This window comes from Aspergillus pseudodeflectus (genome assembly GCF_044049435.1).
Source record: "Aspergillus pseudodeflectus strain CBS 756.74 chromosome Unknown BJX68scaffold_25, whole genome shotgun sequence".
Classification (NCBI taxonomy): domain Eukaryota; kingdom Fungi; phylum Ascomycota; class Eurotiomycetes; order Eurotiales; family Aspergillaceae; genus Aspergillus; species Aspergillus pseudodeflectus.
In genome coordinates this window covers 181,953-193,139 of record NW_027263801.1, presented here as the reverse complement: position 1 = coordinate 193,139, position 11,187 = coordinate 181,953, and the positions used below count along the sequence as shown (strand labels likewise).

At 51.9% G+C, this 11,187-nt stretch overlaps 4 protein-coding genes across 4 annotated transcripts; 1 reads left to right on the top strand and 3 right to left on the bottom strand.

The window, feature by feature from the left end:
* Positions 1–30: 30 nt before the first annotated feature.
* On the top strand, positions 31–1,619 carry BJX68DRAFT_101559 (TatD family hydrolase). Its single transcript, XM_071035739.1, has one exon. It carries the CDS (start codon positions 205–207, stop codon positions 1,399–1,401), a length of 1,197 nt encoding a protein of 398 aa, XP_070898354.1. The 5' UTR covers positions 31–204; the 3' UTR covers positions 1,402–1,619.
* Positions 1,620–1,631: 12 nt separating this feature from the next.
* On the bottom strand, positions 1,632–2,336 carry BJX68DRAFT_267529 (GPI anchored serine-threonine rich protein; the record flags this gene model as incomplete). The annotated part of the gene is made up of 1 exon (XM_071045837.1): positions 1,632–2,336. The coding sequence occupies one exon, from the start codon at positions 2,334–2,336 to the stop codon at positions 1,632–1,634; it is 705 nt and encodes a 234-aa protein (XP_070898353.1).
* A 2,692-nt stretch (positions 2,337–5,028) lies between these two features.
* Positions 5,029–7,223, bottom strand: BJX68DRAFT_101150 (aldehyde dehydrogenase). The gene is made up of 4 exons (XM_071035736.1): positions 6,376–7,223; positions 5,921–6,314; positions 5,412–5,854; positions 5,029–5,355 (listed from the first exon to the last, which is right to left on the bottom strand). Exons 1-4 carry the CDS (start codon positions 6,837–6,839, stop codon positions 5,211–5,213), a joined length of 1,446 nt encoding a protein of 481 aa, XP_070898352.1. The 5' UTR covers positions 6,840–7,223; the 3' UTR covers positions 5,029–5,210.
* Positions 7,224–7,806: 583 nt separating this feature from the next.
* On the bottom strand, positions 7,807–9,293 carry BJX68DRAFT_238432 (protoglobin family protein). The gene is made up of 3 exons (XM_071040355.1): positions 8,927–9,293; positions 8,591–8,861; positions 7,807–8,525 (listed from the first exon to the last, which is right to left on the bottom strand). The coding sequence occupies exons 1-3, from the start codon at positions 9,183–9,185 to the stop codon at positions 8,060–8,062; spliced, it is 996 nt and encodes a 331-aa protein (XP_070898351.1). The 5' UTR covers positions 9,186–9,293; the 3' UTR covers positions 7,807–8,059.
* Positions 9,294–11,187: the final 1,894 nt, after the last annotated feature.

Genomic DNA, 11,187 nt, shown 5'->3' with positions numbered 1-11,187 from the left:
ATGTTTTGACTTCCACAGCGCGTCGTGAGATGCGGAGAGAAGCATGTGATAGTCTGGAAGTACGTGGTTGGCGCCTGAGGCGTCCACTCAACCGCCGATTCGATTCACGATTACATCAGTCTTCGCCATCTGGGTGATGTTTATATCCAACCTTAATTTTTCGAACCATTGAGGGCGACTTACTCTATACCTCCGCGAAAAACAATGGACCAAGCCCAATCCCAAAATGAAGCCGAGTTCCCATGGGAGATCGGGGTCTTTGACGCCCATTGTCACCCCACCGACACCATGTCCTCGATCGCCGACATTCCCCGAATGAAAGCAACCACGCTGACGGTCATGTCCACGCGAGGCGAAGACCAAGATCTCGTCCTACAAATAGCAAATGACCTCGCCAAGGACTTGCCGGCCACCCAGAAACAGCACCCGCGCATCCTCCCATGTTTTGGCTGGCATCCGTGGTTCTCGCATCAAATACTAGACGATACAGCCGACAAGTCAGACTCAAACTCCGGCATTGGAGAGTCGGCCGCCGAGGTAAAGAAGGCGCATTATAGGAAAGTGCTCAAGCCGTCCCCAGACGACGCATTCATCTCCACTCTCCCCGAGCCGAAACCCTTGTCGCAACTCATCTCTGAGACAAGGTCTAGGCTGCTTACTTTCCCAACGGCCCTTGTTGGCGAGGTTGGTTTGGACCGCGCGTTCAGGCTCCCGCAGGCGTGGCTGCAGGAGGAAATTGACGCTCGAAACGGGGAGATGACGCCCGGGTCGCGGGAGGGTCGGCGTCTCTCCCCGCATGTGGTTCGCATAGAGCACCAGAAGGCGATTCTGGAAGCTCAGCTGCGGTTAGCTGGAGAGTTACAGCGGCCTGTCTCTGTGCATAGTGTGCAGGGCCACGGTGCGGTATTTGAGTTGTTTAAGAGACTTTGGAAGGGGAATGAGCGGAAAGTCACTTCGCGGCGGGAGATGAAGCGGCGGCATAGTGTTGATGGGGCTCATGCAGGGAGTGATGCAGAGGGGGACGAAGATGGGGATGGGGAGTCATTGAGCGATGGACGGGTGAAGCAGCCTCTCCCGTTCCCACCGCGGATATGCATGCACTCGTACTCGGGCCCCGTGGAAACGATAAGACAGTTTCTGCATCCATCAAATCCGTCGGATGTGTACTTTTCTTTCTCTGATGTTATCAATTTCGGACATCAGTCTGACAAGTCTGTTGCTGTGATCAAGGCTTTACCTGACGATAGAGTCTTGATTGAGAGTGACTTGCATATTGCTGGGGAGGAAATGGACGAACGACTGGAGCAGGTTACTCGACATGTCTGCGAGCTTCGCGGGTGGGACTTGAAGCAAGGGGTGCAGCAACTTGCAGATAACTGGAAGCGCTTTGTAGATGGCTAGATGATTCAAAGCTTTTACAAGGTAAACACATTACAGAAAACCGCAGCAAAGATCATCACGTTTACACATTAGACTAGAGCAGGTATAGGTATAAAGATTTTCAACCAAAGAATCCGAGATCCATTAAGTAGATACACGAACAGAAGAATCAATCAGGTCAAAGAAGAAGGAAAAAAGAGGTAAAAGGTTGAGTGCATCACGTCATCCATCTAAACTCTTCGGCCCCAAATTTAGAAAGCAAGAACGGCAGCGACACCGGCAGCGACGGCACCGAGGCTGATGGCGTTGCGGCCAGCAGCACCAGTGAACTGAGGAGGCGCAGGGGTGAAGGTAGGGGTCCAGACAGGGACGGACGAGCTGGGGACGAGGGTGGGGATGGTAGGGATGGTGGCAGTAGGAGCTCCCTCAGGGCAGGTCGTGGTGGTGATGGTGCTGGTCAGGGTGACAGTGCCGTGAGGAGGAGTGGTAGGAGTGCCAGTGGGGATAACACCGGTCTCGGTAGGCTCAGCGGTGGTAGTGGAGGTGGAGGTCTCGCCCTCGCCCTGGTGGGGGTTGGAGACGCCGAACTGGGTAGAGTACTGGTAGGCACCCTTGTTGGGGCCGGTCTCGACAACGAGGAGGATACCGTAGTGGGTGACGTCGTCCTCGAGCTCGGTGCTGGGGGTCCAGACGTACTCTCCGCTGTTGCCGATGTTCTCAGCGATGGCGTACAGAGGGACGACGTTGGTGCTGGGGCCACGGAGGAGGACAAGGGAGATGCTGCCCTCGGTAGTGGGGGTCCAGGTGATGGTGTAGGCCTCGCCAGCGGTGACGAGCTCATTGAGGCCGGGCTTGATGATGGCATTGCCAGTAGGAGCCTGAGAGTAGTCGGGGGTGGTCCAGGCAGTAGCAACGGCCATGATGGCGGAGAGAACACCAGCTGTGGAGAAACGCATTTTGATATGTGTTTATGTGTGGATTATCGTAAAAGATAGAGGTTGCAGGGTCGTTAAGGTGGTCCGAGGATTCCCAAGGGATAAAGAGTGACTGGTCTTATAAAAGACTGGAGGTTTGATTCAAAAAGAATGACTGGGTCGGAGAGACTGGAGGATGGAAGGAGAAGAGGAGAAGAAAAAGGCGACCAGGAGGGGGGCGCAGGGCTCATTAAATTCGAGGAATTCAGGCGCGAAGCCTGGAAGCACACTACGACAGAGCTAAGCCTAGTGTTAGCCCCAAGGATAATTTCAAAAAACCACCCTCATCATCCTCCGGCTCCGGGGCTCTCAGGGCTGCGGCTCATGTTGGGAGTGGGTCGAACGAGAAATTACACGAGGCCAGGCACGCTGTCTGATTGAGTCTCTGCTGGCCGACTGGATGTAACTACAGCGCGGGATGAGTGGGAGAGCCCGGAAATCCCTGCATTATTCGCCTGGCGCTCTCCTGAGGCTTGGAATGTGACTCGGAGTGCGAGAGGACTAAGCTCACAACAAGCAGACAAGGGGAAGTTGGAGAGGGGCAGGCACAGGACCAGATGCGACGTTGCTGGACGTTGACTGGGCCACCCAACCAGGAGGCGATTTTAGTGCTGGGCTGGAGCGAGCGCGAGAGATGAACCCTTGGATCCGGGATTGGTGGAGATTCAGCCTAAGAGTCAGCTAGGAAATTACTCCTGCGACTCGACCTCGCGACAAATTGCCAGAGTTAATTTGTCTCATCTCATTATTCTTCCCCTGGGACGGTGTCTTGCGCATGAGCAGGCCGATTCTAATAATAATCTGCTGTCCCAGGGTTGTGATAAGATGGCATTGTCAACGCCGAACGGTGGCATACTTCGCGTCGACAAAACAAATAACCGGGAGAATTTCGGGCGCGTCAATCGCGAAATGGAGCCGATTCTTCTGCTGAAAACCTTGACCTGTGGCATGCGGTTATGATAGGCCAAGGCAAATTTCTCGTATTTATAGTAAGCGTACCTAGTTTAAGTGGGAGAAAGTGTTCCACGGTACCTGGCGAAAATCACCCTGGAAGACTGGCACTTTTCTCTGGTAACACACAATAAACAACAATTTCATCCGGTTCTCATCACATCGCAAGTCAAGAATCACATCGAATTCAAGGGTCCTTAACCTGCTGCTGAAGAATGATCATCGAGAAGATCATTCCAGGATGAAGTCATCCCACGTTTTGCCGAGGAGATTTGCAAGCGATCCTTCTGGTGCTCATCTCCTGTGCCTGAGCGCGGACTGGGGCCGTGGCGCACCGTTCGGATCTTAGTCCCAGTTTAGCCAAATTGTCTCAGCAACACCGCCAGGCACGAAATGAGCAAAAGAAAATTCAAAGCCATGATTGGATCGCGCGAAATACAATGGAGCTCTCACGACTGACGCCTAGAATGATGAGATTGGAGTTTATTATTAGCATTGTACTGGATTCATTTGAAGAGATGTTAAGGACCGTCAAAAGACTCAAAACACCATCGTAGCACAGATCAGCGCCATATGGCAAAGACGTTGCGTATTTCTTCCGTCTGTGTCACCTCCACCCCGCGGTCGCTTGCAGAGGCCCGTTGACTCGGAGATTGTGTCGATTGATGATTCAGGAACCAACAGTCGGCGCAGACGCTCGTTGGTCGAAACGGATGTATGTTCCTGCGCCATGTCACTCAGCTACTGCACCTAAAACTGCAGCTAACCATCCTGGCATCCACGGCGCTTCGAGGAGCTTTCCAAGTTCTGTCAGGGGCCAAAATCCGGTCCCTGAGGCTGACTCTCGCACAAAAGCATGGCGGCATGGCCAACGTGGCGGTCTGGATCGGGATCAAATGTCCGATAGATAAGTAGTATTTGAGATTGAGGAATCTCAGCTTCCAGGGCTGAGCGAAGTGAGCAGTCGGCAAAGGCCCTCAGCCTGAAATGGGGAGAAGTCGGTGGCTGTAGCCTTCGGCGCTCCTGCCTTGATTAGGAAGTAAGCTGCTCCCACTGCAAAAGCTCTACAAACAACAAGCATCCCCCAACTTTCCGTAACTCATTTTCCAACTTGATATCTTTTGCCTCCGGATGATCTTCCGAATATTTCCACGCTTCTCTAGGAACATATCCCACCAACTTAGCTTCCGTGGTTTGTAGATCTTTTGTTTCAAGAAAACAATCAACGAGATTTCAATTTTTTGGGCTAACGGCCGACGACTAACGCCAAACAGCCTAGATGAACCCACTCACCCAAGGTCCTCCGGGATTCGGGCGACCTGCCCAGGCTGCCCTCAACTGCATCAAAGATAGAATAACTGCAATTGGCTTCCTCGGTCTAGATGAGTCTCTGAGATGGGGCCGAGGGCCCGAGAGGTGGACCGTTGGGCGCAAGTATCTAACTTGTAAGTTGTGAGTGTTCCAAAATACCGAATTAAGCATTTCATTCTGCGAGCGTCTCATAATATGACGGGGATATCGACTACTCAAGAGCAGGCGCATGGAGGAAATAAGGGCTCAATAGCCTCAATAATGCTTGTCACACAGCCCACCCAACGCTGGGGTGTGCAGTTGCCACGATCTCTCTCTTGATGAGCGAAAAAGGGACAGACTAAGCAGAGAGATGGCATCATCCACGTCATGAAGCTTGGGAAAGCCAGGCTCGACCGAGTCCACCGGACCCGAAGAACCACGAGTCCACATTCAAACTATTGAAAGTTGGTCCATGCGTGGGAAATATCATTCGACCTCGAATAAAGCACACTATGTCAGTATAAACTGTTCGTATCGTCACTATCGTGGGGTTGTGGCGGACTCGAGCGAGCAGGTCACTCGAGAACTTGAGAAAGTGCATCCATTTGGCATTTATTCAACCCAAGTGATTGTTTTGGTTTGCACCCATTCGTCATAGCCAGCAGTGCCTCCAAATCGTCCGAACCCACTGCTCTTCCATCCGCCATGAGGAAGCGTAGACTCATCATGAACCGTCAGAGAGTTAATATGAACAGCTCTATAATTAGAATGATTGTTAGCCGCTGGCGTGCAAAATCCAGAGAACTAACTTACCCTGACTCGATTTGCTTGGCCACCCTGAGACCTCGGAACAGGTTGCTGGTGAAAACTGCTGATGTGAGACCATATTCAGTGTCATTGGCGAGTTCGATGGCCTCCTCCTCGCTGTCCACAACGATGAGAGACACCGTCGGTCCGAATGACTCGGTGGCATAGAGGTCCATGTCCTTGGTGACGCCGCCCACAATAACGGGCCGCAGGCTGTTGGCGCAAGTCTCGCTAGCCGTGGGATCACCGAATACCACATGGGCGCCCTTTGACACCGCGTCTGCCACTAGGTCTTTGTTTTTCTTCACAGCAGCAGCAGTAACAAGGTATGGCGCTGGCACATTCTTGCCGAAGAGTTTCTCAGATGCGTCGACAAGCAGCTTCTGGAATTCCTCTGCTACACCTCGCTGGACTACTATGCGCTCCGTTGACATGCAGATTTGGCCAGTCTACCTCCCAGAGTCAGCCTTCAACCGAACTTTGCCAGATGACGTTCATCTTTTGCAACCACTTACATGCATAAACGAACCGAGCGCGCAGCCCATTGCCGCTTTTTCTAGGTTGGCGTCATCCAAGACAATGGCGGAGGCTTTGCCACCCAGCTCAAGCAGTACTGGCTTGATGTATTTCCCAGCGGTGGAAGCGATGATGGACCCAACGATGGTGCTCCCCGTGAAGCTGATCTTGCGCACGTCGGGATGTGCGATAAGTGCATTGGTGACCGCAGCCGCGTCTGATGACCTATGGTATAACACATTCAAACACCCCGCAGGAAGACCAGCTTCCCGGAAAATATCGCCCAGCACCCAAAAACATCTTGGAGACAACTCGGAGCCTTTCAGAATCGCTGTGTTACCGGCGGCCAACGGAAGAGCAATAGCGCGAGTTCCGAGAATATAAGGAGCGTTCCTAGGCACGAGGAATAACTCTGTTAGCCATGGCATGGGAAGCTTAGCAGAGGAAGATATACCACGGCGCAATGCCCAGAACAACGCCATATGGTTGCTTCACGACCATGGCGGACTCGCCTTCGTGAGCGATAGTGGGTACTTTGCCCTCAACAGTGGGAATCATTGCTGCAAAGTTCCTCAAAAAGTCAACGCCCAACTGGAACGTCTTCTCTGTGAACATCCTCCCCGCGCCAGTTTCCTCCATTTGATACCGAATCAACTCTTCTTTTCGTGAGGCCATGACGTCCGCAGCCTTGGTCAAAATCGCCCTGCGCTCGTACGGGCTGGTCTTGCTCCAGCTGGGGAAAGCAGCTCTTGCAGTTGCCACCGCGCGGTTGGCATCGTCTACAGATGCACCGGCGCAACGGTCCAGCAGTTCTCCCGTTGCAGGGTTATGGACTTCGAAGGTTGTGTCGGTAACCACCGATTCGTTGTTGATGATCAGCGGAATCACCGCCTTATCGCCATTATTGTTGATGCCCATTTCTTCGAGGGAACTAAAGGTGCGGGGTTTGAATTTATATTTTTTTGGGTCTCAGGAACGCAGGGTGACGGAGGTTGAGGAGGGCAGATGCGCATCGAGCTTCTTCGGCGGAAAGCTTCTCAAATAAGGAGGCCAGAACCAAGGGGACGGAGCGGTACAAACTTCGACTAGCTAAGACCGCCGTTGCTGCAAACTACCATTTTTCGATGCCGCACTGCAGCCACCAAAGTGAGGGGAAACAATTTCGGTCCGCATTCGGGTACGTGGGGCCGGCAGCCCTTTGGATGAAGATGGCTGCGAGAACGTCCATTATTGGAGGGCTGCTTCTCTTCCCCGGCGATTCCAGGGAATGTTCAGATCTCAAGTGAGTTCGGCTCTTGCACGGGGAGAGTAAAAGCCGACACACGGTGCTGTTGGCTCAAGATCGCTCCTCATCCTTCCTCATGAGGCGAATGATGTGGACGCAGGTGGGTTCCAAACAGTCCTTCTCACTTCAATGGTCTTCCTTGTTGCCGGGAGTTAAGTCCGTAAATCCGAAGCCAGAGGAGGGATGCTGGGAAGATGCGGAAGACCTCGTCTCTGACCACATCTTTCCCGAGTCACAAAGCGATTCTTACCGTCTGACATGACAATAAACTGACGCGGGGGGAGCCTTGCTTAAAGATAAAGGGTTCTGACAGTGCAAACCTGGTGGGGTGCTGCGGCTTTATGCTGTCCAATTAGCACCGCGCTTAAATAGTACTGCCAACGCCTATTTCTGCCTCAGGAATCAATTTCTGGAGACATCAGAAGTCAATCTCGAATCTGGTTGACCAGTTTCAATGATCGCCAATAATTGTGGTACGATATGATGGGATCTCATCCGAATATGGCTGTTGTGCGACCAATACAAGGTTGTAGTGCCTTGCATCCTGCAGGTCCCAATGTGAGTAAAGAATATGCCAGGAACTGGCACTACTACACCCAAGGTTTGATCAACAATATTGGAGTTCATATTCGAGGCAGAATCTATTAAAGGAGCTGTGCAAGCATAATTAGTACATGCTGACTTTGGACCAGAATCAAAACTCTAATTCAACACCGTCTAATGCTATTTAGGGTTATCACAGGCAATGGCCGCCATCGTTTTATTATATATCCTCCCGAACGCCTGTCATGCTTTCGTGTACCAGTCTACCGCTTTTACATCTTCCTTGTCTGCTGCAGGAGCGCTCTCGATGCTATTTCCCAGCCCAGATCCTAGTCTGCGTAACCGGCTTCGCAAAGTCCGCGAAAGGACACGCAGAAGTCGTCGAGGGCGTTACCGAAGGCGCGATCGAGGGAGCCATCCCGCTTCGAATACTGGCACGGTCATCCTCGCCCGAGCTGCGAGATGAAGAGCTGCTGCTGTCGCCGAGGATCTTCTTGCCGTCCACATACCCCTCTTTGCTTTCGTCGTCGAGGTAATTGGACATCTCGTCGGCGAACTCCTCGCCGTCACGAATGCGCCACCGGGCAATGAGGTCGTTTTGGATCCAGATAATCTTGCTGATAGCTCGAATGATGGCGGTCTTGCGGCGGATGGATAGAGTAGGATGCGAGAGCAGAGCCTCGGTGAAAAGATCCTGGATATACCCGAGACATACGCCCATGTGGATATATTCAATGTTGAGCGTATACAGACGTTCCTGAGCCGTGTGCATGATTCTACACCCGTTAGCCTCACAACCCTCTTTATCATCAAGAAGAGTGGATTGCAGGTAGGCACTCACCCAACCTTATTCAGATACCGCCAGAAATCCATTTGTGTCGGGTCATTGATGAGCTTCGTCAGATACCAGCGCAGGAACATCTTGCGCCGCATGATCTGCGGGCTTTCCTCGGTGTAGAACTCCTCAATCGGCGCACTCGACGCCGTGTCTCTGGTGTGGAATGATCGCGCGGTGATGTCATATTCGAGCAGTTTGCGGTACACGAGGTTGACGACGGCGGGGATTAGGGTCTTGATGTATTTTGCTCCGGATTGCAGGGCTTCGACGTCGCCTGTTTAGTAAAAAGCCTGTTAGCCTTCTTCTTCAGAGGTAAAGCCAGATTAGTCGGCAACGTACTGGAATTGAAGTCGAGGAAATCTTTGAGGTAGTTGATGCGGGCCTCGAGGCGGGTGTATAGTGCCTTGCGGTCGATGGGCTTGACCTCGCGGCCGTCAAGTTTGAAGTTCGCCTTCCTTGGCCTGTCGAGTGGTGATGTTGTTGTGGCCGGTTTAAAATACTGCTCTGACGACATTGGAGGAGATGTAGGTTTAGATGTTGGTGTGGGGATGCGTGTGTTGGGTAGGTTCAAGAAATGGACCGTCTTGTCCTGTGACATCAAGTATAAATTATTGGAGATGAAGAAGAGGACTAGGGAGGATTAGACTTGAATGAGGGTTGGAAAGCGCAGCACAGGGTAGAATATGATATTAATAACGAGACCCCAGACAGAGCGAGGGAGTCATACGGTTTTATATAGGAGTATACCGCAGCCCAACACAAGCGATTAATAGTCACACCTTGTTCAAGCAGTTCTCTCCGACCCGGGGACCTCCACGGAAGCGACAAAAAGAATCTATGATGACATTTGCATGAGGATAAGCCATGCACTGTTTCAGATTAGTCCAGAGGATCCCAGCCTATCACGGCGTGTGGGAAGGAAAACGTCGTTGCCGATTCCGACGCGGTAGTGGTCTGATATACAATAGATGAAATCACACGTGCCGACGTAGGTCTGGCTCGGTCTATAATCCGGATAGTATGCAGTTGGCGAGACTAGGGTGCTTTTTTGACTTTCTTCACGACACTTCTGGAAGCTATCCCATGACCTTGCCAAAGGCACGGAGATATGACGAGCCAAGAGTGATATACTCGAGATTCAGGAAAATCGTGCACTCTGGATTGAAAGAGAATGTTCATTTCGCATGCAGGAGTCTGTAGCACTGGGCAAATTGCATAGCCCTTGGTTTGTTGGGAAGGCGGCCACCCAGGAAGGCCTTCAGGTTTTCCTGACGAAACAAAAAAATAACACCACTAAAACTAATTGCATATTCTGTTGCCGTTTGAGGATCCGATGAGCAGAGATCGCGTCCTTGACTCATCATTTTGAGCCGATTCATCGCGTGATGGATCGGAGGAACAGCTGTTCTTGAGTGGCTTGTTGGCGGAGATTATGGGGTCTGATATGGCATGATGTCCTGAGCGCGGTCCGGTTTGTCCCTACGTGCGGAAATTCGTAATCGAACTCTGTTTTCGTAGCGAACAAACAGTAGGTAAGCATTTGGAATAGAGCGGTCCATGACTCGATTTTTCCCTTGAATATATTCTGCTTTTAGCAGAGGTGGACTGGTGTTGACGTCTTCTCCAAGTCGAGCTGACGTCCCGAGCTCGGGGTTTAACCGAAACCTAATCGGTGGCATGGGTTCAGCCTAGTTAGTTTGAAGTAAACTGGGGCTGCCTATAGGCTACAGGGGAACCTCGCCCATTTGCATGCACCGTGCGTACGACTTTCTTGCTGATAGGCTGTTGTTGTCGCCGAAAGTTGCGTCTTCACCCTCGGCTCACTCGGTCTATTTTCGGGGTTCTCCATAGTCATTCCACCGGCGGTTTTTTGACGCTGTCAACGGTTTCTAGCATCGCTATCCACTTAGTCTCGGTATCCGTTGTCTATACTGCTATACCCTGGCCAGCAGCCAGTTCTGAGCCGAGGAGGAGATAGTCCCTGGCATCTGCAGAAGAGTTGAAGAAACTCACTTTCAATAAGAAGTTCCACTTTCTTGGGCTTCGGTCAGAGATATTCCTTGACGAAAACGTCCATTTAACCATCTCAAAGGTCTGTCGCTGAACCCTAAGCCCAAGTACAGTGCTTACCTATTTCACGATCGCGAGTGTGGAGGGAAGACCACTTGTCCTCCGGCATTCGGAACATGCCGATGAGATTGAGCTGGCACCGTGCACTGATTCCACTGACAGCCGCGGCTCCATTCGGATCATGACGGTTGGCTGTGAGGCCATACTCGGCGCTCGCATGTTCCGAGTATTAATACTAGTAGGCCCGCTCGCAGGATGACATCTCTGTCGATCTGGTTAACCCACTGATATTATGAGCCTCGGGAGCCCAAGAGGGTATAGGAATTTGCACCCACCTCCCATCGTACCGTCGTGCCCTAGAGGTACTATCTTGTCCCGAAAAGCCAACAATATGTGCCTTTGTGCACCGTTTAGTATGGACGAGCACCTGGGCGGATGATATTTGCCGCTCTAACCGGAGCGGAAGCTTCTAACGGCAAAAGATCCATCTGGTCTCGATAGTCAACTCTTTTCCCTAACTTCTGCTGCCG